The following is a 26443-nucleotide window of genomic DNA, read 5'->3' on the forward strand; positions in this document are numbered from 1 at the left end:
GATTTATAAATATTTGATAGACAATAGGACTGAAGTAGGACTGTTGTTCTTCCAGTTGCCCTAAGTTGGAAGGATGTTTAGGTACTGGAAGGCAATGAAACTGTCAAAAGCATCAGATTGAAACCCAGACCACAAGTTTTCAATGATAAATGACAACATTTAGTTTAGAACACCTATATTCTTAGTTCATTACTTGACAATACTTACTATTGCCACAGTGGTCTTGATTTTAAAACCATAGAAGACAGCATATGTAAGGAATCAGCTCTATAAAGGATATGAGTATGGAATATAGGAATTGTGATAACGGTAAGTTGAAAAACTGAATTTAGTTCATGATGGTATGAAACTAGCTTGACATTTCACTGATGAATAATATTCTAACAGAGAAAAGGGAAAGCCAGAGGTACTTCTAGCAGTGCCAGTTTTGATCTATGTTAATCTGGAGTTGTTAGTGTTTTAGTCTTCTAAATGAAATGAGCGGTATAGGCTGGCTTGTGCTTGTGCATTTGGAACAGATGTCTTATGTCATTAAAGCTTAAGCCAAATGCAAATATTAGTGTTTATTACCTTGGGCTGCTACAGCAGAAAACTGCTTTTGCAATTTATTTCTTTTTTAATCGGGACTGTTGCCTTTCTGTGTAGAGTTTGTTATCCAAAGTGTATCTTCCTATGGTAGGAAGTAGCTCAGAGACCGTTCTCTGGCACTGAGGTGAGCTGGCACAGCATGATTCAAATCCATACCTAAGCACTCTTAGGTTCCAAACCAGGATGGCTGCATTTAAGCTGCCTTTGGGGAATGTCCCTTGCTTGTGCTATTCCTCGAGCTGTACCAAGGCATTGCCTAGAAGAGAGGTGGGTTTGCACAGACCAAAACTGTACCAGGAAGCCAAAACCTTAACAGTGCTGAGGATCCGTGCACCAGCCCTGTGTAGCTTAATAATATGGCTGCAGCCTTTGATATAGAAATGTCATGCATCAATGTAATATCTTATTATTTCATATCATCTTTAACATAGTTATCTGGCAACAGTTCTGTAATAGAGGAGGCTAAGTCCAGAGTTCCTGGGACATTATGAGGCTTGGAACAGACAGGTCTCCCAAGACCAATGGCCATACCATTAAGGAGCCTTTGGTTTAGCAAATGACTCTGTGTAATAACTTCACTGTTACTTAAATTTTGGACTGAATAAATCAATTAAAAAAAATCTTAACTATAAACTTTATCCTGACTTCTTCTCTGCCTCTCATTAGTCCAACCTTCGTTTTGTCTATTGAGTCAGGTTAAATAATTTTGTTGTTTACCTGAAGGATAATATTGTCAAAATAAGTACTTGGGACTCTAAATTCCTTGCTGCTCTATAAATAGTGCACCTATGTGCATTGTAATTCCATACAGAAATGAAAATTTTCACAAGGAAGTTTGTCCTTGACTGTGGTATGTCAAATACATATCCTGTTAACTATTACCCATTTAACTTGTTGAGAAGCGTACAAAATGCTTTAAAAAAAACAAATACCTATTGGAACAAGGATTACCTAATAACTTTGGTTGACCATGGGTTCAGAAAGCAGCAACTGGCTATTGGAAACAGTAAAAAATAGCCCTTCAGGTGTGTGTGGGGTGTGGGCTCCCCTTGCTGGAAAACGGGGGTAATGCAGAGAAGCAAGCAATACTCGAGCCTGCCAAAATTTTCTGTGTTAGAACTTTTTTCTTTTATAACTAGTGCTTTTGAGTGTGTGGTTGGTTGGTTTTGGTTTTTTAATCAGTTAAGCTTATTTTATTTAGAAAATTTTAATTTTAGTTTCCCACTGCCTTGAGATTAGCCTGCCTTTTTCCTCGTGGTGGAATATGTCTCATTCATGAATAGGATTGGATAAGGAATGTTGATATTTACTTTTCATGAACTAATGTTTGTAGTCTGAAATCAGAAGGAAGTGTGCTTGGGACATTCATATTGACTTAGCAAAGGCTTAAACAAAGATAGCTGTGGCCAAACTGAATGAACTCCATGATAATGCCATGATACTTCCAAAACTGAACATAAATATGAGCTAATGCTTTCATAGAGAATCTTTTGGAATGTTGCTTCTACTAATAGAGCTCCAGTGGCATTTAAATACCATTTAAATACGGTATTACTCTTCAAGCATGGTTTTATCTAGGCACTTCATCCGTGAAAGGCAGCAAAGCTCAATTATTAGAGTTGTACAATGAACTATTTTAAAAATTAAAATCTAAGTGCAATTATAGTTTTTAATAAATGTGATAAGATATTTTTATTTCACCTCTTAAAAATTTTGGAGCAGTCTCAAATTGTTTGAGTAAATGTTTTTGCTAATTATGAAATTTTAATTCAATATAATTCTGGAATTTAATTGAAGTCCTGCGTAAGAGGACACTTTGAAAACTTGGCAGCTAATTTTGTTGTTGTAGTTGTCCTAAATTATATGTTTTACTACATAGCTTATTAAAGAACATTTTAGATATTTTTAATTGTTTAATTTTTACCATATAGAAGTGCTTCATCAGAAATTTACCAATCTATTAATTAGCTTAAAATTGTGTAAATTGATAGGTAATGCTTTTGAAATGACGTACTTAAATCAAGTACATGGATTGTTGTACTTCATAACAACAAGTTATAGTTGTTAGCTATAGTTGTTATAGTTAACAACCTTTGTATGTTTGGATTTGTGCAGTCATAGTTACACATACACCTCTGTACAAAATATTAAGCAGCACATATCTTTTGATACGCTGTGCTTTGGAAATAGAGTTTTATTCTGAGCTTGCAGTTTGCTTTCAACAAAGATTAAATGTCAATCCAACCGTGGACTTAATCATCTGAAGGCATGGCTCTGCTACTCTCACCTTATGTGTGGGAGGTTGGCATAATGAAAGCATTCCGTTATGATGTGTGCACCTGTGTGTAGGTCCTTCTGAGTGGTGGTACTGGTGAAGCGATGTAGTCCACCTGGAGATGGGAACTGAGCTGCAGTTGGTATCTGGATTTCTGCCCGGGATGCTCTCCTAGTCTGCCAGCGGGACTTGTGATGACATTAAAAAAGCATAATGTTTACTAACATAAAGCTGTAATATTTAGGTGTTCTATTTAAAAGCAGTTTTGTTCAGCAAATAGCCTTTAATATGGTATTTCATAAAATTACTGATTTCACAGCAGTGTAGCAAATCTTAGTTGCTTGTGAAAAGATAAAACTTTGAGTGTGTGAGGCAAGAAGTGGAAAGAAGCAAGTTTAGTAACTGGCCGTAGTTTATTCTGTCTTGATATGTAAGGAGTCTGTTGCCTTAAGATCCTTTTTCAGTAAATAAGGGAAAGAACTAATGCCTGTTGGCTGAAGCCCATTAGGTGGTGTCTCTCTGTCCCTTTGGATAGAAAAATACCTTAGATTATTAATTTTGTTACTTAACCAACTTGTACACAGTTAGGTGTGAGATTCCTGGTGTCTGAGATTTCAAAGTGTTTATCCTACAGAAACTTTGTCATGTTTATTTGAGCCCTAGGTGCCAGAGGTTGTAATTTTGTATGTTGGCTCTGAAATGACTTGGGAACTTCATCAAACAGTTTACTTTTGGCCAGAATCTGGATGAAATTTCCTTGTACCAGGAGTTCAATTTTTTAATTTGTTACATATTTTGAGAACTGATTTTTAAAATTCAGCCTACTACTCAAATCACAACCAAAATAAAATGACTGATGTGCCACAATTTTTAACGGAACATCAGAATTACCGTGATTACACCCATGTGTACCTTTCTATAGGTACATATGAATAATTCAACGTTTTTCACTCCTCTGGTAGGTTCTATTGGCAATTCTTATATTTCCAATTTTCTGATGTGTCTTTTAGGAAACAAAAGGCTCCGCACTCCTCTTCTGTTACTTATTGGCCCAGAAATTATCTTCTCTTTCTTTAATGTCCATCAATTAATAAAATTGAGACTGAGCAGGAGCTGTATGTAGAAGCTGAGGTTTCTAGGCTTTGTGCTTTCCACCCAATTAATTGGTACTTAGAGTGTCATGTTTGGAAGGAGGAATGCAGGAGAGCAGTAATGCAAAATGCTTCTTCCTTTTAAGAAGTATTATTTTCCATAATAATCAAGTTGGCCTATAAGTTGAGTGGCAAACAGCTGACATGTATTTTGAGCATCTTCTTGTTTTTTGGAACCATTCCCAACAGTAATTGATCACGAAAAGAGGAAGTGTAGAGGTGCATATATAGAGAGATTTCATGTAATATACGTGGGCAAAGTGATCCAGTCGACAGCAGTAGGGTTGGTGGGAGGGAGTACTGTGAAGAGTTTGTGCAACGCTACATTTGCAACACGACTTTTTGACGTAGGCAGACTTACTGAATGGGTAAATCTGCCTACATTAGTCTTTGTTTGGTGGGTGGGGTTTTTTTTTAGTATAACCTTATCTATAAGCAGTTTGTCCTATGTAGGAAGATGCTTGTCACAGCTTGTTACACAATTTGGCTTCTTGTAGGAGAGGGTTCTCCTTCAAGGAATAAGTGTTTCCTGCCAGGTTAGATACAAAGTTTTGTGCAGATCATAGTCTCTAAGGGACAGTGCTGGTGCTTAATCATCTGAAAAACCTTGCCTGTTGAGATTAGGATTCGGTTGAAAAATTATCCTCTCCATTGATGGCACATGATACCATTCAGAGCAGTATCCTGAAAATCTCTATTTTGATTGTAATCCAAGATCAATTTTTTCTGTCCTCATGAGGACAGACAAATTTTCTGACAGCTTTTTCTGGAGGCAGTGCCTAAGGATTTTGCTTCATTTAGAAATTAATAAGCCAAAGTGTTAGTTTTTAAACTAAAATCTGTCTTTTTTTAAAATCATAGTGTTCTTAAGACCACAAAGAAATTTGGAATCCATAGACCCCCAATTTACAATTCGAAGGAAAATGGAGCAGTTGAGAGAAGAGAGAGAACTTGTGGAACAGCTCCGTGAGGTACGTATTGGTAGAATTAATTTGTGCTAATGGAATGTACTTTTTAATTTTCCTTTGAGAAAGCTGTCTAAGTAGGAGAATAATAAAAAGGTTAAATGAGGCAATATTACTTCTGCAAATCACATTGATGAGACTATTCCTGAAGTGCTTTATCACGGTCAGATGCCTGTACTTCAGGAAAGGTTTTGTAAAAATGCAAAATTTTAATGGGAGTTACTGAAATGATGTACATTTAAACAGCATGCTTTGAACTGGTGGAATCAAGAATTTATTTAATTACATCAGAAAGGATGAGGGTTTAGAAACTATTTCCTAACAGCCGGAGAAGACTTCAGTTTAGCAAGTAAAGGCATGATGAAATCTATTAATGTTGTGAGCCTGAACCTCTCCATGTTTCCATTTATATCATGTTACCAACAGAAGGGGTGGTATCTTTGCACTCCTAAATGCCCTTTTAAACTCCTAAATCCTGAAGATGTGTTAGGTGACTTTGATATCGCAACCAAATGCCAAGATTGTTCTTCTGTCATTAGCTTTATGGAATGACTAATTCCAAAATTACTGATTTATCTTAAATAATATGTCTAGTATTTTTTAATTTTAAAGTAAGAGGGTTCACTTTTTTTCTTCTTACCAAATAGTGTTTAGATGGCAGGTTGTTCAATGTAGAACTATGAGGACTTTTAGGTATTCATTCTCTTACCTCAGGCCCTCACCTGCTTTAAGTCTGGATTAATTTTCCTTGCTGAATTTCTGAACAGAACAGATCTTGTTGAAGATTCAGTGTAGCTGATTCATTGTTGTATATTACCAATTCTAAGCTTGGATGGTGCCAAAAGGATGAGATGCAGGAGCTGGATGAGACAGACAGTTGGTAATAGAGAAGAAAACTGAATTAGCAGTAGTAAACTGCAATAGGATGTAGTTCTGAGAGTAGTCTAGTCAGCAGTGTCAATGCAGCTTTTTACATTTCTTTTAAGAGTTGCCACAAGCATGTAGCAAGTCCCCAAGCAATTGTTCCTAAAAATAATGTCCTCAAGGTTCCTGCCTTGTGCATTATTTCAGGTAATTCTCCCAGTGAAAAGTAGAACAAGGTTATTCACCGTATTGGGCATGATCATGGAGACTTAATAAGCCTTTCCCTACACTGTATTATTATTAGGTATTACCAGTAATACTGGTTTAATTGTGTTAGTGACCTTCAGCTGCATGCACTATCCTTCTTTGTCCTTGCCCTGAAGCATTGTGTCCTGAAATGAAAGTTCCGTTGTCTCTTGTGAGAAGTTTGATTACAAGTCAAGGATTGGTGACAGAAGCTAGAAGATTGACCCTATTTGGAATTACATAATGAGATTGTTTGAATTAATAACATTTACTCTGGTATACTGGGTCCATTAGTGAGAGAACCAACTTCCTGACCGTCTCATTATGTACCATGCAAGAAGAAAGCCCAGAACGTAACAGTCATTAAGTTCATACTTATTGAATAAACGTATCTGTTTGTATATTTTGCTTTTGAATTGTTTTGTGGTCTGTTAGAATTTAGTGAGACTCCACAGAACCTGCAGCCTTAACCAAATTGGGCACTAAACATGAAGGAACAGCTGGTATAGTACTCGGGTTCCTTATTTAGAAATCTAAATGCACAGTTAATTTTAGTTCAGCCGCTTCACCTGAGCTGTATACTGTGAGAACTTTGGTGCTTCTTCCATACATTCCCCCCTTTTCTTTTGAATGGTGTGTTTTTACAGAAATTGCTCCATTTCGTAAAACTTTTTTTCTGCAAAGACATACTTTTTTTTCCTCCATTTGAGCCATTTGATTTTGTAGACATCTGTGGTCACTTCAGACAGTTGTCATTTCAAGAGTGATTCACCACTTACTCTTGAGCAATAAAGTCTAGCAAGAAATACTGGTTGATTTTTGTTGCTCAAAATCCAATACTTTGGACAAGTGGAACAAATTATCTGCTGCTGTAGTATGCATGATTTTGAAAAAGCAGTTTTTCACTGTTGACAAAATTGAAAGAGAATTGATACACTTCTTCAACTCTTCACTTTTAATTAAACCTAGTCTTAAACCATGAACTGGCATTGAAATAGTGTTGTAGGTGCGCTGTGCTCATAAAAAATGAAAAGCACCCTGATCTATACTGAGTAGTCTCCCAACAGGCAAATCAGTTCTTTAAGAGAAGGAAGTTTTAATTCATTGACTTGTATAAACCTGATGTAACATATTTGGAAAAAAGTCTCAAATATATTCTTAATGTATAACTTTCTGTACATATCTCATATAGCAAGAATGTTTTTTAATGTATGAATTAATCCAAGGTGAAAGCAAAACGTATTAGTACATGTGATGCACTCCCTTGTATGTATGGTCTCCCAAGTGCCAAACAAGTACTTGAGTAGTGTGTCTAGTAAAAGAAAAACTGGGAAAATATAATGAAAATCCTGAGTGGGTTCAGTGGAGGCTACTTCATGGTGAGGATACTCAAACAAAGGAAGTACAAGGAAGAAGTTTGGAGAAAAGAGTGCTGAGGGTATCATATGACTGTCCTCAACTGCCTGAATAATAATAATAATAGAGAAGATAAAGCTGGGCTTTTCAAAGATGCAAAAAGAGTGAGGGGCAGTGGCACAAATTGTAGAGAAAGAAATTCCAAGTAGCTATTAGGGGAAAATTCTTTGCAATAAGGATGGTTGGAACACTGAACAAGGTTACCTGGAGATGTTGTGGAATCTCCTTCCTTGCGAATATCCAGAGCTTAACGAAGGCTCTGGTCTAATCTCAAATTTATTAGACAAAGTGACCTTCAGAAATTCCTTCCAACCTACACTCTCCTTTGATTCTAAAGAGAATAATCTATTTTCATTTAGAACACCCAGCATAGATTGAGGTAATGTATTAATAGAGAATAATGACATTAAGGAGGTTCAACTAGTAATAAGAAATATCTATTTTAAGGTAATGGAAGTAATTATCTCTGGGAATTAATCTATGAGTTATCTCGAAGTATAGTGTTGGAACGTTTTCAAGATTGGAGCACAATTTAGGAAACTCCTCATATGTAACAATCTTATTGCAGGGGTTTTTTTTCTGGAAAACTCTCCAATGTTTTCAAGCTAGTTTATTTTGCAATATCAGATTCTTTTCCATGAATACTTTGGTTTCACTTAACAAGTATCCACAAATTCTCTTTTAAATCTGAATGTTTTGCCTTACCTTACCTGTCTTTCTGATCACTCTAATGCTTCGTAAGTAATTTTTAGGCTACTGGAGAAAGACTGCCTTTTACTGTCTGCTTGTACAGTGATTAACATAATATAGTGCTGATTCAAAGTGCTGACAATAAAATTTGAGATGCTTTAAGGAGAAGAATTGAGAGAATGGTGAAAAGGAGCCACATGTAGTGCCTATCCCAAGGCTAATTGCATGAATATGTGTTTTTATATGTATATATAAAAATAAATGCAGCATTTGAAGTGTTGAGTTCTTTTAAAGAATTTTACGTAATTCAATGACCAACAGTGAGTAGAGTGAGTTGGCTTTTAGTTTTTGAAGAATTACGTGTTATAAAGGTAGTGTGTTTCTTGGTAAAATGGAACTCCAAACTGGCAGTGTGTCTCCAGCATGGGAGAAGATGAGGATATAAATTCCTTTATTTTCCCCCTTCATCCATTTCCATATTAAAGTGTGTTTGTGTTCTACTTTTGCAGAACATAGAAACAAGACTAAAGATTTGTTTGCCTGAAGACTTGGGATCTGCTCTGATGGATGGTGTGGTTCTCTGCCATTTAGTAAATCACGTTCGTCCTCGGTCTGTAGGAAGTATTCATGTACCTTCACCAGCAGTAGTAAGTTGAATGTTTCTTATTACGTTGGGGTTGGGGGAAGAATGTTTAAAAATTACTGGTTTATTGCAAAAAGAGATTTGGTTACATAAACCAGGTTGTTGTTCAATGAATGTTCTTTGCTGTTAGGGGCAAGATTTACATTATTACAACTTCAAATGTTCATTAATTTTTATATTTTTTTTATAGAGAGAGATAGTCTGTGTGTGTGTGTGTATATATAATTATCCTGCCTCTCTGATCTAGCAATACCCTTTGTGTTCAGTACACTATGAAATTCTATGTTTACAAGATTTTATTATAGGAGACCCTTTTAAAAAGAAAATTAGCCCCCTGTTTGTTGGTTGGAGAAACATGAGGTTAACTTGAGCAATGTCTGGCTCGGCAGATATCACGTAACTGAAGTACTTACAGAACTTATTAGCATATTGTTCCTATTGGGTTAGATGTAGAAATTATTCCTTTTGCCAGAAGACAGAATGGAATAGAAACATGTGCTGAAGTTGTTTAATATTGGCTTGCCAAACCTAAGGACCTGAAGATTTCAGGACATAAAAACTGTGTAATCTTCTTGTTTGTGTTTCTTGAAACATAATTTTCTTAGTATTTTCTCTGTTTATTGATGTCCTTTTCTTGATCAGATTTTTGTTCCAGATTGCTGATACCAGTCTGGTTCTGAAGAGGTTTTGTATGTTTTTAGAATATCTACCTTTTTTTTTTTTTTTTTTAAGGGACATATAAAAAGAAAATTAGCCCCCTGTTTGTTGGTTGGAGAAACATGAGGTTAACTTGAGCAATGTCTGGCTCGGCAGATATCACGTAACTGAAGTACTTACAGAACTTATTAGCATATTGTTCCTATTGGGTTAGATGTAGAAATTATTCCTTTTGCCAGAAGACAGAATGGAATAGAAACATGTGCTGAAGTTGTTTAATATTGGCTTGCCAAACCTAAGGACCTGAAGATTTCAGGACATAAAAACTGTGTAATCTTCTTGTTTGTGTTTCTTGAAACATAATTTTCTTAGTATTTTCTCTGTTTATTGATGTCCTTTTCTTGATCAGATTTTTGTTCCAGATTGCTGATACCAGTCTGGTTCTGAAGAGGTTTTGTATGTTTTTAGAATATTTAACTTTTTTTTTTTTTTTTGTAAGGTACATACTGGTAAATATTTGCCATGTGCAGTCTGATACTCAATTCTGAGAATGGCATGTGGATTTCAGAGCAAATCTATAAGAACTTCCAAGAAGACAGATGTTAAGAAAAGGACATTTTTTCAGATGGTCTTGTGGAGTTTCTTGTACTGTCACTTAGTTTTAAATTACTTCTGTCTTTGGTAAAAATATGACATTGCCAGAATATGAAACTTGAATTTCTGGGGCAAAAACTTAATTTTTGTTGCTGCTTTTTAATTTTTTTAAGATAAAAATCTTGCGGTGTTTTCCATAAGAAAAAGCAAATATTTTAAATCCATTTTAATTTTATTTCAACTTTACATTGATGATGTTCTCTTGCTTGAAACAGCCATCAAATTACTTTAGCCTAGAAAATTACTTCTGTGAAGTCCCTCCTACTGTAGTGAATTCTTGGTTTAAGTGGATATTCAGGAATTACCAGTGGTTCACATTGTCCATTGAAAAAGTAAAATAGTGAGTTGTTGGGTTTGGTTTTTATTTTGTAACGTGGCATTTCTGTAACTATTTGGTGAATAGTCCCGAGTGAGACAAATTATGGAAGTATTTGAAATTCTATAATAATAGGAAATTTCTTCTGCAGAGGAATTAAAATTGTGTACAGTTACTATATGTTTGTGAGTACATAAATATTAAAAAGTAAGAGCCTGTTAATTAAAGTTAAGTCTGTTCCCCATGATGTATGTTGAAATATTTCATCAGTTTACTTGCTGTCCAGAAAATCAATGTTGTCTGTCACAAATCATCGTTAAGAGGCAGGTTCTAGAACCTCACAAGCCTGGTGTGAACAAGTAGAGATCTAAATGTGATGATGACTTTAATAACTAAATAAAACCACGTGGCATCCACAACTTAATTAGTCAGATTGTATTTGTAGGCATGATGGCTTTAGAGTGGCAGAAAAAAAGTTAAGCAGAATTTTATGGGTTATTTTACGGCGAAATAGGGAAATAAGGCATCAGTACAAGAAAAATGCAATAGATGTATTTCTTGACTGAATGAATGTTATTGACTTCTTCTATTGTAAACTATTACTTCTATTAAACTATTCTTTTCTTTACAGCCTAAACTTAGCATGGCCAAATGCAGGAGAAATGTGGAAAACTTTCTGGATGCATGTAGAAAACTGGGGATACCAGAGGTAATTTAATTAAAGTCTGTCATATCTAGATGATCAAAAATGCGAAACACCTTAATTGCTTTATAGCTGAAGGATAACTTTATGAACTATGGTTTTTCAGCCACAAAGATGTATAATGTTAAAAAAATATTTAAATAACATGATTTAATACTACTTTAGTGCATGTAAGTCATAACACTTAAGAATTGCAAATTTTGTCTTAAATTACTAACTCATTATTATCCCCAATACCTCCTTATTTTTACTGTGGAAAATAAATAAGGAATATGGTAATATGTAACTGAACAAAAGTTTGGGATTTTTTTTTGTTATGTAACATAACTGCATTTTTACCTAGTTCTTTTAGAATATGAACTTAATTATTTTTAATTACTAATTTTCCTTTTTATACAATATTAAGTACTATATAGTATGCATCGTAAAAGTGAATGATAACCCACTCATCTCCTGTACTGAAACACTTCTGCTGTGACGTGAAGAACACAATTGTGTGTTAAGTATGGAATGTACACATCAATAAGGTTGTTCTAGAATGTAGATGTTAAGTGTTTCAGGAAATTTGCAGTGCTTGGTGTTTCCTGTTTCTCATTTAAGAATGGCAGCATTCATCATGTAATTTATTCTTGTATTAACACGGAAAAATGTTTTTATAACTTATGCAATGAATTCTGGAATTTCATTGGGAATATTTCAAAGATATCCTTATGGTCTTGAAGTACCTAGTAAGAGAAAATTAATTTCATATACATGACCCTCAGAAGAAGGTAAAAGTGTTATACAAGGCCTTTTTAATCTGATGTGGAAATTGCATGATGTATTTTCCCTGTGTTGTTGCCTACGTATGACAATATAATTAAGACTGAGTTCTTTTTAGTATGTGTTTTAAGAATGCTGGAACAAAAGGATGTTTTGTGTGTATTTCCCTCACCATCCCCTTGGGGAGCGGATGGTAATGCAAAGATTTCACACTGGGAAAGAAATCCAATTTGAATTCTTTATATTTTATGTATATTTTAGGACTTGATTTGGAGGAGATCAAGTAACAGTTCATTTTTGCTATTTGTAGGAATTTTGAGGGGGAGACACTTACCTTAGAACTCCATTGAATGGTTCATCATAAATGAAATTTGAGAATTCAGTATTATGTGCTGGGCCTCTAAGTTTTAATGGCTGATTTAGTTCTCGTAATGATGTGATTTATTATGTTAGAATGACTTGATATTAAAGGTTACATTTCACTTCAGAGAAGATCAAAATCTCAGTGCTCTGGGCTTATAGACATGGAGCATTTCTTAAGCTGCCCCCAAATTCATTGTCTTCTGATGCATCATGAATTATTCATTGAATTAGAATACAAGTCAGGTTTATCTGGATATGGCCTGTTGGGAAGGGAGAGGTCAAGAGCTGCTTTCACTGTTGTCAAGAGATCTTTCAGAAATGGAAATAAACCAGAAAAAGTTACAAAGATCCTTGCAGTGCCATATTACAGATGGGTAAGCTAAGTCTTTGCTCTGAGTGTTTTTTTAATTCTGTATTTCTGTAAGTAAGCTTTCTGGAAAAATATCTTTTTGATTTTTATGAATAGACATTTTTATATATTTATTATTATTGTATTTATTCTTTAATACTTCCATTGAAATTAGTGTAGATTTTTTTAGCTGTTTTTTATTTTTTTTTAATTTTATTAGAGTATATTTGCCTTAAGCACATTAGAGTATAGAGCATTAAGTACAAGGCCAGGTCTTACCAGTCTGATTTGTAAACTAACCATCCTTGTGAACCTAAATAAGTGTTAACTTCTCTTGAGAGGAAAAACTCATTCCTCATTTTCTTCAACATTAAATGAATGGCTTGCAATTGGAAATTTATGATAGATTTTAAGTACTCTGAGGATAATCTTTTTGGTTAGCTGTTGGTATTTTGCAAATGTATATATTTGCTGTATGTTGTGAAATCCGCCACGTTGCAGAACTATGATAGAGTTTTGCTGCATGTTGGAGGGACGTATATTAAGATTACAAAGTTGTATGTTAGCAAGTTGGACAGTAAACTGCCAAAGTTTTTAAAGAACTACAGATGGTGTGTTTAATGCTGCTTTGGGTTGATGAGTTGTACGTGGCCTAACACTGGACGAACCAGTAGAAGGAATGCAGTGAATTATTTCCTTTTTTCAAAACAAACATCTTATGGGAAAGTGATAGGTTGCACTTATGAAACCCAATACCCATAGGTATTAGACTTTTCTGTGATAGTTACATCCTTGTCCAGTTCCTGAGAATTAACTTGAAATTCTGCTGCATGGCTTTTTTAAAGAATTTTAAATTGTCGTAGTTCCTGTTGGTTTCTTTTCAGTTATTTATGGAATAGAATACGTGGCATTCTCTGAACTCCACAGGTTTAGAATAATATCCTGTCAAATTATGTAAAATGAAAACCAGAAAATAGCTGAGTAATTACTGTGTTGTGCTGATGTGCAGAGTCTCTTACTTCTGTGGCTTTCAGCATTCGGTTCTTGGGTCAAAATTGCTTTCCTCAGAATGATCCTGGGAAACTTTATCCAAGTCTATTTAAATCTAGAAAAATGCAGTTGGTATCTGTATCCAAATGTGTCACAATAAGCATCGAGAGTTGGAGTCTTGACCAAAGAATTGCAGATATGAAGTTCAGGAACATGAGCAGCTCTTGAGAATGAGCTGGTGCATAGATGATTCTGGAATGGTGTGCCAGCTGGAGTCAGAAAGCCATTGCCTGCTGGATGAGAATTTCAGTACAATGGGTGCCATGCTGAAATCACTCTCTGTTAATGGCCATATGATGCTCCTGATCATATGCAGAAGGCATGTGTTGGATGATAAGCAAAAGGGATGTTTTAAGCATGTGGTTCTGACCTTCAAATAAATAACAAGACTCTCATTGCACTGGGAGGCTATCCAAAGTGTGAGGATTGTCGGACAAGCAACTTGTGGCCAATTCTGCCACTAACTTTTCCTGTTGAACCTTTCTGTTTATTCCAGGGTATCAGCGATGTTTGTAAATTATAATTTTTTTTAGACAAAACATAATTATTGTTTGGGATGAGGAAGGGATGGTGGCAGGTAAGCATCTGTAAGCCTGAAGATTCGGAAAATGTCTTTGCTGTGTCCCTCAGGAGATATATGACAGAAAAGGCAAAATCTCTCTCACCTAGAAAAGTACAAAAGAAGACTTTATTTTACACTGTTAACTAAAAGCTGTCAAATTGCCTAATCGCCTCTGTAATAGCTATAGAATGACAAACACTCTTAATTTTTGGCTGGTACAGGTTGAATAAGCAAGTGGCAGCAGACGTGTGATGAGCAGGGGTGCCCGTCCTACTGCATTTTTCAGAATGATATGCAGTAGCTCAATTGTGCCATTCACTGGAGTAGGTTGTTAGTGTCATATGAAGCCACTATTGACACCACCTATAGTGCTTGTCCATCTATATTGCACCCACCCTTTCTCCCTTTTTGGGTTTAAATACATAAAACAAATTTTTTTATTTGTTTCCCTTTGTGTTTAAGCATGGCCTCCAAAGTGTCAAGTGTACCAGCTGTAATGCAGTTTTACTCTTCTTAGTGGCATCTCATCCCAGAGGTGTTAAAAATGATCAGGAGAGTCTATTTATTATCACATGAGTATGTATGTAGAGTTACGGAAGTGTTTTGATTTCAACTGCTCTTTCATGAAACCAGTAACAACATATGTAAGTAAAGACAAAAATATTCACATATTTTTCTTCAACTTGACAGTTACCACATGAATCAGTGTTCATACTAGCAGCAAAGAATTAGACTTTCCCATTTTAATCTGCAAATCAATAACTTAACTAATATTTAGCTTTCGGTCTTGGTAATTGTTACTCTTGTAATTCATATTACAGAGCATTTTTTTCTTCTGCATTTTCAGTAATGTTAACAAATATTTCTGTGAAAAGGAAAAAAACATACCTGATTTGTGCTGGGCCGAATGGAACTTCATCGTAAGCGAGATTTAGACCAAAACAAAGTAAACCAAATGCAATGTGTTATGTGAAAGGCAAAAGTTTTAGTCTGTATTTTCTCTAGTTCTCAATTCTGAACAAATATGGCATATCAGAAGTAGGACCTTCTAAGCACTTTGTCAAAATTGAAATTCAACGAAGTATTTTCAATGTTTGTGAGCCAAAATGCAGAAGTTGTCTTTTTACAAAGACACAAATTAGTTTTTATAATCTGCAACTTACACTAATATAATATCGTAACAGTTTAGACACTTGAGCATCTTCTGGCCCTTTATGGGGCCTCTTCAGGTCAGAGAAATTAAATAGAGTTATTTTAAAAAAAAAAAGGAAAGAAATATTTTCTCCACGTACACAGATACACCTTGTCAATCTTCATAAAGTTTAAAAAAGGGCCGAAGTTATCATGATTAATACTAGAATGGTAATTTCTATTGATAAAAGGTAGTGATAAAAGTAAACCTTTCACAGGCAGTTGTTATGGCAGGTTTATGGAGCTTCAGTGTTCCAGCACGTCAGTAGCGGCGCGGCAGGGTTCAGTGGGACAAGTTATTTGTAAGGTGGGAATGACAGACTTCTGGCATCTCTCTAACTTTCAGTCAGCTACTTGACGGACACATGCTGAACTGGCTTTTCTGATCTCAAAGCACCATATGAAGACTCACATTGCTGTGAGCTGTGTCCCTTCCTGTGACTTTCAAGTCCTGAAAACAGGAGCTGTTACTGTATCTCACCTCCTCCTCTGAAAACCAGTTCTACTACGTTGCAACATCAGCCAGAATTATTCTAAAAATCAATGTGATTTGTGTTAGTGTAGGAATTGCTAATAAAGTAAACCAGGAAAAAGGCAGGAGGGTTTTTTGTCTAAACCTGGCAGAGCAAAGTAAAAGAAGCAACCAAGCTGCGAATGTAAAGCACTTTGTATTCTCTCCACCTATTAGTTGTTCAAATGGTAATCAAGTTTCTCACTTTAATGCAAGGTGTATTTTCATTGCCACTTTACAGTTGTTTTCTCATCAGTTCACATAATCAGTTACTTCTCCATAGTTTCATCCTGAGACAACCATGAAGTTGCAGTAAGTTTTTATCAGGTATGACTCCTTTCTCCTCCCTTTTGCTCTGTGCTCAGTAATGGACACTATTTGGCCTACAGTACGGAGTTAAGTGGTTCAGTATGCTGGCAATTAGAGCATGCTGTCAATTAAGAGTACTGAAAGCATAATTTTGAGGTTCCTTTCATTTGTGTTTCGAGCATAGTGTATATGCACTACAGACTTCATTCAGTAATGCACTTCAGCAGACTTGCTCTTGGCTGGTTTTTGGCCAGGGTCAAAATTTGAGGAGGTTGGTTATGGAAATGCTGTCTGTTCTTACAGTCCCTGCAGGAGCATGTCCAAGGAGGGTGGTTTGTGCACACAAACAGCTGGTTATGCTTTTCTCCTTCCACTTCTGCCTTACTGCCTTTATTCTGCGTGCATGATTTTGGCAGCTCTATGATTTAATCCTGTCGCTTCACAGATATAACAAATCAGTCCATGAATCGAATGCTTAAATATATGTATCTCTTTAGTTCTTACTAGTTAATAGTTTCAGTCTCCTAAATGGAAAGGGCAGTGCTTGTTATGGGTGGTTGGGTGGTTGGTTGTCTTTGAAACTTTAGGTGGCGATCGTGTAATTTTTCACTATGTCATGATGTCATGTTTTAGTTTGGTATTTTCATTTCACAGCTTCTCTAAAATTCTGGTAACTTAATTGGAAATACGGTACATTACTGAAGTTTAAAATACATACAATAGAAACATTTTACTTAGTAGGGTGTGAACGTAACACCAAATGATCCGTTGTCACAGAACACCCAAAAATGAGCCAAAATGATCAGAAGTTTCTCAGGTTGCCCCAGGTTTCACTGAATTTCAGTAAAGCAGAGCATGGCAGTTCCCACAGGAAGTTTCTTCTGCATGTGTTGGCTGTTCTTTATGCTTTGGCTTCTCCTGTGTACTGCTTAGTAGCTTAATCTCTGGACAGCAAGTTCTTCAATCTCTGTCAAAATTCAACCTATTACCAGCTCTCATTCTGTAACTCTGAAATTGCTTCCTTCTCCATTTGACTGCAGTATGGACTGTTGGGAGCCTTTTTTGGCCAATTTTTATTTTTTTTTTTAACAAGTCCTTGTTTTAAAGTTCTATCAAATTTTTTACATAAGTTTTAAGTTCAATGTATCTTAGATATTTGTTTTTGGGATATATTTGCAACAAGTCGGAACTGAGTCTCGTATGCTATTTTAAAATTAATCCAGCATTTGCTGGGTTTATTGGTGTCATTGGTAAAGTGGAATATATTACATAGTTTGTGGTTGTGAAAAGTTTCTTTGCCCTAAAATTACGTTCTCTGTAAGCAGCTTGTGGATGTAGATGTTCTTGAACGCAGTACTACTCCTATCTCATTTTTAAACAAATCAGCATGTTTTGTTCTGTCTATGGGTTGTCATCCTTTAGAAAAAGCCAAATACAATTGCATTGAAGTTTATTATCCTGCTAGAATTTTGAGTTGAAAAAATTCTGAAAAATGACTGTAAAAATGGCAGTGTTGTTGCAAGGCAGAGTCTTTTTCCCCCCCTCTATGTATCTGCTGGCCTAAGGAACAAAATTAAAATTTTGCAGCTTTTAACTCCTCTTAAAGCCAGAACCAGGCATGGCAAGCAAAAAAGAAAAAAGAAGTGTCACTTTTTTCTTTGTGTATGAATGACTGTTCTGACTTCCAGTTTCACTAGTCGCTTTTCAGGACAGAAGGGCCTGAAATACAAATACAAAATTAAGTATTTTGAAGTTTTAATTTATTGCCAACTAGATGCTGAACCTTTGCACTAACAGAAAACAGACATCTGAACTTCCATGTCTTCATTTATTGGGTGTGCTGTCAGTTCATTAAGCAAGTGAAACTGAAAAACTACTAAATAACCAGTGTTCCTCTGAAACTGGGGATCTCTTTTCTACTTTATGTAATTTTATTTCATTAATAGTTACCATTTTTGCTAATAGTAAGGCCTCATTTGCAGTGTAAAATGGTATCTCTCTGAGTTTTAAAAGTACTAGTTCTTGCTGGGTTTTATTTTAATGTTAAATATTGTGTATGAGTATTGATATTATTATTATTATTACCTATTACACTTCATTTTGTATAGCTAGTCTAGAGTGAATTGTTACATGAAGTCACTGATACTTTCCAAAAAAAGTTTGGGAAGCTAACGTGCTAATAACTTTTAAAATGCTACCTAAGGAATTTAGTGTGAAATTCTTCCATTTAGAAGCTTTATTGAAATTAAGTATAGTTAGTGCTATATTGACTTTTTCCATTTCAATCCCAGGGCATCATTTAAGGTGATATTTGAATACCAAGTTTTAGATTATTTATTATGTTAGAGAATTTTAAATACTTATAACAATTTCTTTAAGTACTTGTTCTTGAAGCTTCATATTGCTGCTGCTTCTGCTTTTAACAGCTTTCTAACCCACTGTTTGCTATTGTATAAGTTAGATTTTTACAACTGGTTCCATTTAAGCATTTGAATCAGGCCCCGATGGACAGAGGTGTGCACATCTCATTGGAATAAGTGGATCACATGCACATCCTCGCCCTTGTGAGTCCGGGCATAAGTTTGGAAGGATTTGAAAGCCTGAGCTCTTCTATCTTAATATTCTGATATTATAAGATAGCCTCAATATTTAGAGGAAATAAGGCTGGGGTGTCTAGTGACTAAGGCAATACTAGCAAGAAACTATTCCTACATGTTTATGCTAGAATACTGTGATAATTTATTTATCAATATATTTCTATTTTTGTATTTTTAATTTTATGCACTGTTTTTTTCTGTTCTAATGGCTGCCCTTCGGGATAGGCTGACCTCTGCTCTCCGTATGACATCCTGCAGTCGGATATTCATCACATTCGAAAGACTGTTGACTCTCTGCTCGCCCTCGGGGAGAAAACCCCACAATCAACTTCTACCTTTCGCTCCTGGGATCTAATAGGCTTTTGTCTTTTCCACATACTTTTTATAGTCTTGATGTATATAACTTATCACTGGAATGTGCTAACAGCATAACCTGTTCGCATGTGCACACAAACTTTCTGCTTTGTCTCTGACAAATTACAGGTACTTATTTCCTTCCTTTGTCTTACAAACTTCTCCCTTTCCCTCACTTCCCTTCTTTGTAATATCTTTATTAATCTCTTGCAATAGGGGAGAGAGGGAGTAGGATCTTGAAGACGAGTCCCATCTCTTCTCCCCCCTCCAGCTCTAGTTTAAGAACTTATGTGCCTCTTTATTTATAGGTTGTTTTTTTTTATGTTGCCTACACTACACACTAAATGTGTTAAATCAGTGAAGCTACTCTTACCCCACTTTTGGGTGTAGGCTGGATGTGTATCAGAAACTAAACAGAACTGAGCATTTTTGTGAAAATCCAAGAATTCAACCAGACATTGAAGCAACTGAGGTGGCACTTCCAACAGATGATGGTATTTTCTGAGTTGGTGCCCATTATCTCAACATACTTGTGTTGAGAGCACTTAGAGAACTAACTTTTGAATTACTGTTATTTTTTTAATCTTTTAGATCAACAAGAGTACTGTAACTTTAAAGATTGTTGGTCAGCTCTACTGTTCCGATGAAATTCTGTACTGGAGTAGTTAATATTTTCCTACTTAGATTTTGTTTCCCTCCAGATTCCATAGAATAATCTTTTTTCTTCTGTCACCCAAAGCAGCAATGAAGTGCTTTTAAACACTGGCTATGTTACAACAAATTCATAGTGGATATGAGCCAACTGTAATATACCAGTGACTTTAGAATGATTCAGGATGAAGACCGTGGAGTACAGTGTGATGCAATAAGACAGTCTGAGAATAAGCTGTTGCCATTCTTACGTGTGACCTCAAGCGAGTCGCGTCACTATCTCGTCTCTGTTTCATCACCTGTGAAAATGCAGGTCGTGTTTGTTTGTTTGTGTAACGACTGTAACAAAGACAATGTAGCTAGGAAAAGAGATCCTCTAGGAAGACTCTAGATTCCATCCTATGAGGTTGTACAGAATAGTCAGACAAACATTAGTCAGGAGGTGTTTTAGTATGTTTGGACATTGCCCATGGTCAATGTGCTGGACTGATGACCTCCGTTTCCCTTCCAGTGCTGGGATCTGTTCTTCTGTTGCAAAACGGGAATAAGAGAAATTTTTTTGCTGTTGTTTACCACGTAGCAGCATGAAATACACAAATGAAAATCAATTGAAAAATACTAGCTTTGACTATAAATCCATATTGATGTTGCAATATTGGCCTAGATGCTGTTGACTAAATTCACAATTCAGTCTCAGGCCGGCTAACCAAGGGGACCTCAGTTTCGGGGCTGTAAAATAAATAAGTTCATTCCTAGTATATAAAAAATTACCTACAGACTTTTAGAGGATAACTAGCATAAAAACTTCTACATTACTGATTGTTTTGGCCATATGGTTATGATTTAGTGTTATACTATAAATATCCCCATTCCATAGATACTTGTAAAATTTTATTAGAAAACTTCTAAATACGGTTCTGTTCCTGGTTTCTATGGCTTAAATATATACATATATAAAAAGGATGAAATATATAATTAGATATGTATTTTTAGATAGAAAAATTAATTTCAGATGATGGATAAATCCAGTTTTTTTAGAGGGTTTACTGTCTAGCAGCTTCCATTGCACACATACAACAACTCTATTGTAAAGAGTGTCTTTTGTGACCAGGCATGAGTTCACTGAGTGCTTCTAGGTTCTCGGTACTTGAGGAAAATGTACAAACCTGTCTCTTACCTGTGTGCCTAATTTTTGTGATGCCAACACTAGACACTTGCTTACTCAGGGTTGGAGCTTGACATTTAAGCTTCCACTTCCAGCAGATCTTTGTCTTGATCTTGGTTGTCTGTTGCTCTTCTAGGGAAGCTGAGAAAGTGGCATAAAGCTTGATTCAGTTCAGAATCTATTAATTGTATGATTCTTTGTAATCCGGTGTTGGTATTTGAGACAAAAGTGATGTCTTCTCTAGGGCTGGGATTTTATTTTTGCTCCTGTAAGTGGCACAGAGGTCTCTGTCAATGCTTTGTGTTGTGCGCTCCTCATATAGTACTGATCTGCCTGTATGAGTATATTTTAACATTTTTTGAAATTAGAAAGTTGGTGAAAGTTGTTGCTACCATCCTATAGTACACATCCGTCTCCTTGTCTAATATTATGTCTGATTATCCACTGTATCCAGTAGCTTTGGGAGGGAGGTAAGAGAAGTAGTAGAGCAGCGTGTTTTGCTTTTCTGGTGTGCAGAAGTGGAAGTTCATGTCTTCAGTGTTTTTAAATGTTTTATCAGACCAGGCACTGAGTTAGAAACTGAACTACTGTTGTGCCAGTGCAGACCAACTGAACATATCCCAGTTACAATGATGTGTAACTCTCTAACTTGTCCAAAGTTTTAACTTTACATATGCCTACCATGCAAACGGAGTTGTCTTTTAGTTAAAATTAGTACGTTTTCTCACTGTTCTCAACTTAAAATGGAACATTGCAGACGCTTTCTTGTAGTTAGGGAATTGAAGCCATCTTGAACCCGACTGTGAAAGATGAACATCCTTGCTTCATGACAAGCACAGCCTTACTGCCATGCATGAAGCTTGTCCCATTTTGTATTTTTTTGGGTTATTAATAGCACTTCCAGATATACATCAATTTTACAGGGAAAGGAATAATAAAATGTACCCTTACATTTCTCTAAGTGTGAACGCAGTAATGTTTATCAAAATATATTTCAAACAAAATGCAAGTGTGAAAAATACACACCTGCCCATCCCTGAAGCCAGTAATTCTCCCACTAAATGGGCAGGTGATATGTAGCTCATTAATCTACTTCAGCAGGCTCCTTGCTAAATTCAGAGTCCTGTTTCTGTGCTGCTGTTCCTGGGGCTTTAGTGGTTAGGAAACAAACAGTTCAACTCACTGGTGTTTCTTCACCTCTGAGATCTCAGTATTGAGATGTACAGTTATATACAGTTGGTACTTACTGCTTGCTGTTAGTGATTAATTTGATGACCTTGGATTTGAAAACCATGTATGCTGTAGTTCACCCACAAATTCATTGATAACATCATATTTGCTCCACCATTTATTTCCCCATTCAATTTTTTCCATTGCAACAGTCATCGGAGATTTTCAAACTGTGATTTCTTCATAAATATGTCTACTCCGATCTGTACTGTGAATGTCCTGTCATCCCTACTGCCGTAAAGCAATAACTACAAACTGTGATTAATTAATTTAATACGCATGCAGGTAAAATGTGTTTGCACTGGATTACAAGGGGCCTTTTGGTGTGAGGATTTGGTTTCTTTTTCCTTGCGACAGAAAACAGATAAATATTTTCAAGTGCAGAATAATGCAGCATAGTAGTCCTTCAAATGTGTATTAGCAAACTTTTGCAACTTAAAGCACTATATGGATCCCATTGTGTTCCTAATAAGTTCTCTGAAAGGCTGCACTTACTGTGAATGAGGATTGAATTAGACCTGAGCAAATATTCAGTCCAGTTTTCTGCTCTATAGACGTTAATGGGTTTCCAAATTATTGCTTCATAATTGCTTTTCACAAGAAGAAGTGTTCTTGGCGGTTTACTTCTGTTATAAAATAACGAAAACAGTCATATATGCAGGTTTAGAAAAAAATGGTAGAGCAGGTTTTGTGGATTATTGCTATTTCCTTCACTTCCAGCTGCCTTATGAGGAAAAAGCAGTATAACAATACTTTAAAGTAATAACCTATTCTACTTTGATACAAGACACTCTCACTCCTTCACTTTATCTCTCAGAATTTAATGTATAAGGTTATGGTATAGTTGATATTTCAAGTGTAAGTATACTTTTTCTCTTACTGTTCAGTGTGTGTCTGTCTTCATTAAGTTGTCTGTTCCTTCCAATTTCAAGTCACTTGTTTTTTCTGAAGTGTGTTAGAATGAAACTGTGAGGTGTTTTTGGTGAAATGTATGGTCTGCTTTTAAAATGTTACAGCTCAAGGCCAGTAGCTGTAAAGGGCTCCAAGGCCCACCATTTGCAAATACAGTTCTGTAAAAATTTGCAATTTATTGCACATTCAGAAGATTCTTATATTTAGATATCTAACTGGCTATAGTTCCAAATTCAGAATTGCAGCTGCACTGTTGAGCTACTAGGGTTTTTGGGTTTTTTTTGCTTTATCAAGTCTCATCATAAGTGTGTACTTCCCAACACAGACTAATCTCTCCTTGTAAATTAAAAGAAAATAATTACAAACTATACTTATAGCCTGAATTGCTGTGCTTTTTGATCTGCTCTTTTCTTTTGTACTTCAAATGGTAACTTCCAGACATTTGGACACCTACAGACATGATCAGTAATAGTGGATAAGGAAAATATATATAAAAATATGGAATTTCAAATTGCTTTAGATATATGAGAAAGTAAATGTTTGCTACAGTTTTTTCAGCTCATTAGAAAGAAAGCTTGGCCCTGACCTAACAAAATGTCAAGATTTGATATATTTGACGTGTTTGTTTCAATGTAAGGCCCTGATATTTCTTTTAGTGACTTTCCATTTCAGAGTAGTTGGCTCCAAAACTTAAATGATGGGCATCACATAGACATATTTTTTTAATTTGTACTTTAAGAAGCTACACATTGCAGTATTTCATTGTCTTCTGAATATTTTTCCCTCCCTCTAGATCTGAAATCTCATATTCTGTAAATACAAGGAAGAAAGAGAAAGGCTCTTGCTAAATTGTAGAACTCCATTTCTCTATATTTTTGCGAATGAGTGTAGCTGGCTCCTGGTGTCATGATGTGGTCATTTTACTACTTGCCCGTGTGATACCCTGGCAACAATCACTTTTTGATAATGAATTACTGCATCTGCCTTGTCAAGCTGTTTGCCCCAGCATTAACCAATTCGACCAGTTATCTTGACTTTGAAGGCGTCTGCTGTCAAAGAAAATAGATGTGTCTGTGTGGCGTGTCACGTATCCTCCTTGTGGGGTTGGTGTCCTTGTGTATTCCTGTTTTCTTTTACACCAGCTAAACCAGATGGTTTGTTCCAGGGTTAGAAACTTGCTCTGGTGAGAACACGTACCCGTGTACGCTGCTGGGTGCACTTCTTGGACGCTTTGGGACTCAGCCTCTTGGCTGCTGCCTCCTCTTTGTGCTCTTTTGGATTTTATTTTTTTTTTTCCCCATCAAAAGGAGTTTGTTCTTTTGCTTCGTGAGGAGTTTGGAAACATCTTTATCCACTCCAAATGGGCTATGTGTCTGTAGAAAATGGTTTGCTTGCAACAAATAATCAAATTCCTCTGTGTTCTCAGGAAGAAAAATTACATGAAAAATGTAGATCTTCATTTTTATAGCAGATAAGAGAGAGATTCACTCTGCTATGAGTGGGGTGGCAGCCCTTCCCGCCACAATTGTTTTTAAAGATTTTTAGACTGGTCTTGAGAATTGAGCCTGTTCTTCTGTCTGTCTGTCTGGGTTTTGTTCAGTGATGGTTTCATCAGGGGTATTTTTAGAGAGGCGATTCATACTACTCTATTGAAGTGTGATGAGTTGGATGCTAATATAAAAGGGACAGAAATCTTACCAAAGGTGAGGAGAAATGCGTGAGATTGAGTCTTCTCGGAGTCACGGGTGAGTTCTTCTCTTGGTTGGTCAGGCACATTGTCTCAAAATGCCAGGATTTAAGGGAAGTTTTGGAATCTTGATGGTTTGCAGCTTCACAGCTCCGCTGCCAGTGGTCCCCGGGTAGAGCTGTAGTGGGTTAGAGAGTGAGGCAGAGCACGGAGAATGGACTGTGCTGCAGGGACAGCAGCTGGACGTAAGGCCTGAGACACCCGGGGTCTTGGCCAAGGCAACTGCTGCCTTGCAGAAAGCAGAGTTGATTATCAGTGTGATCTGGGTTCCATCCTGGGCAGGATTTGATTTTTTCTTTTTTTCCAAGAAGAGTTAAATGCATTGCTCTAAAGCTGTGATTTGAAAAGCGTGTGAGGCAGGGTTGATGAAAGCCATTTCCAAAGCTTTGAAAATAGTGATTAGGGCTTAGATAAGAGAATCGATTCGTGACACGTTAAGATGAAGTTTGCCATTTTTAGGAGATGGCGTAGGTCTTATTGTCAGTTTTGGAAAGTTCATTGTAGCCGCATGTTTAACAGAAGAATTATAAAATATTAACCAAGTTCCACCTTCTGCTTAATAAGAGAAGGCTGTCAATTTTACACGTTTCAAGAACTAATAAAGAGTGATGTATAATATAGGAAAAGTACTATTCTCTGAAACTTCTCCTAGAACACAGTTGTACAGTCCTACTTTTTATAGACCTCCTTAAATAGCTTTCCTTATTTAAATATATGTCTTGTAACTACAGCAAGAGGAGAGAGAGGTTGTTTTATACAAACTGGATTACTATACGGTACTTAAAAGATTTAGATAATGTATTCTCTTTAAAAGGAGAAAAATTCTATTAGACTTTTTTTTTTATATAAAATGGGGCATGCAGTCCTTTATGCTTTTAGTGAAAATGTGCTTATAAACAATTGCAAAATTCCTAGCAAGAAAGCATGACAGAATGGTTCTGAGTACTATAAGGTGACACAAAAATAGTGAGTTTAGAATTTAATTTTTTCTAAAGGAAAGATATGTAGCTGTGGCGTTTTCAGCAAATTTGGCTTAAATAGAAAACTTTAGAATATTCTCAAACATAAATATCTGGCAAGGTGGGCTGTTTTGAGGTTGGGTTTTTGGATTCAATCCCTGCTCTTCAGCCTTGTAACATTAATTTCTTAGATTTCAGGTGTTGGATTCAGCGAGCATTATTATTTAATGCCATTTATTTAGCATGGAAGACTAATGAAACACTGGCACATTGTGGGCCACCAAATCTGTGAAGCAGGAGCTACTGTGCAAGGGCACTGGGAAGAAGTAGAATGGAAGGAATAGCATTTCACTTTGGATATCTGATTTGCATTCCAATAATTTAAAAAATTAATCTTATTTATTGAGAATCAGAATACTGTAGGTTTTGATATGAACCATGTTCCAAAACATGAGATTGGCAATTTTTTATTTTTTTTTTTGTAAGAATCATACATGTTAGGTAGAAATAGTTTCAGTCTTAGGGTTTCCCCCCCTCTCTTTTTTTTTTTTTTTTTTTTTTTT

The 26443-nt window shown here is 35.9% G+C and overlaps 1 protein-coding gene across 6 annotated transcripts in view; it reads left to right on the forward strand.

Moving 5' to 3' along the window:
• Positions 1-26443, forward strand: part of LRCH1 (leucine-rich repeats and calponin homology (CH) domain containing 1) — a 68890-nt gene that overhangs the window by 38224 nt on the left and 4223 nt on the right. For 3 of the 6 annotated variants that reach the window (XR_001414537.1, XR_001414539.1, XR_001414538.1), the window contains 4 exons: positions 4876-4985; positions 8705-8842; positions 11097-11174; positions 19088-19345. Coding sequence is in view for 3 of the 6 variants with exons in the window: in XM_014966040.1 (XP_014821526.1) it covers positions 4876-4985; positions 8705-8842; positions 11097-11174 (326 nt within the window). In the remaining 3 variants the exon portion in view is untranslated. The remainder of the gene's footprint in view (positions 1-4875; positions 4986-8704; positions 8843-11096; positions 11175-19087; positions 19346-26443) is intronic. The other 3 variants (XM_014966040.1, XM_014966041.1, XM_014966042.1) reach the window with 1 other exon arrangement.

Source organism: Calidris pugnax, unplaced genomic scaffold (assembly GCF_001431845.1).
Source record: "Calidris pugnax isolate Ruff unplaced genomic scaffold, ASM143184v1 scaffold20, whole genome shotgun sequence".
Lineage (NCBI taxonomy): Eukaryota > Metazoa > Chordata > Aves > Charadriiformes > Scolopacidae > Calidris > Calidris pugnax.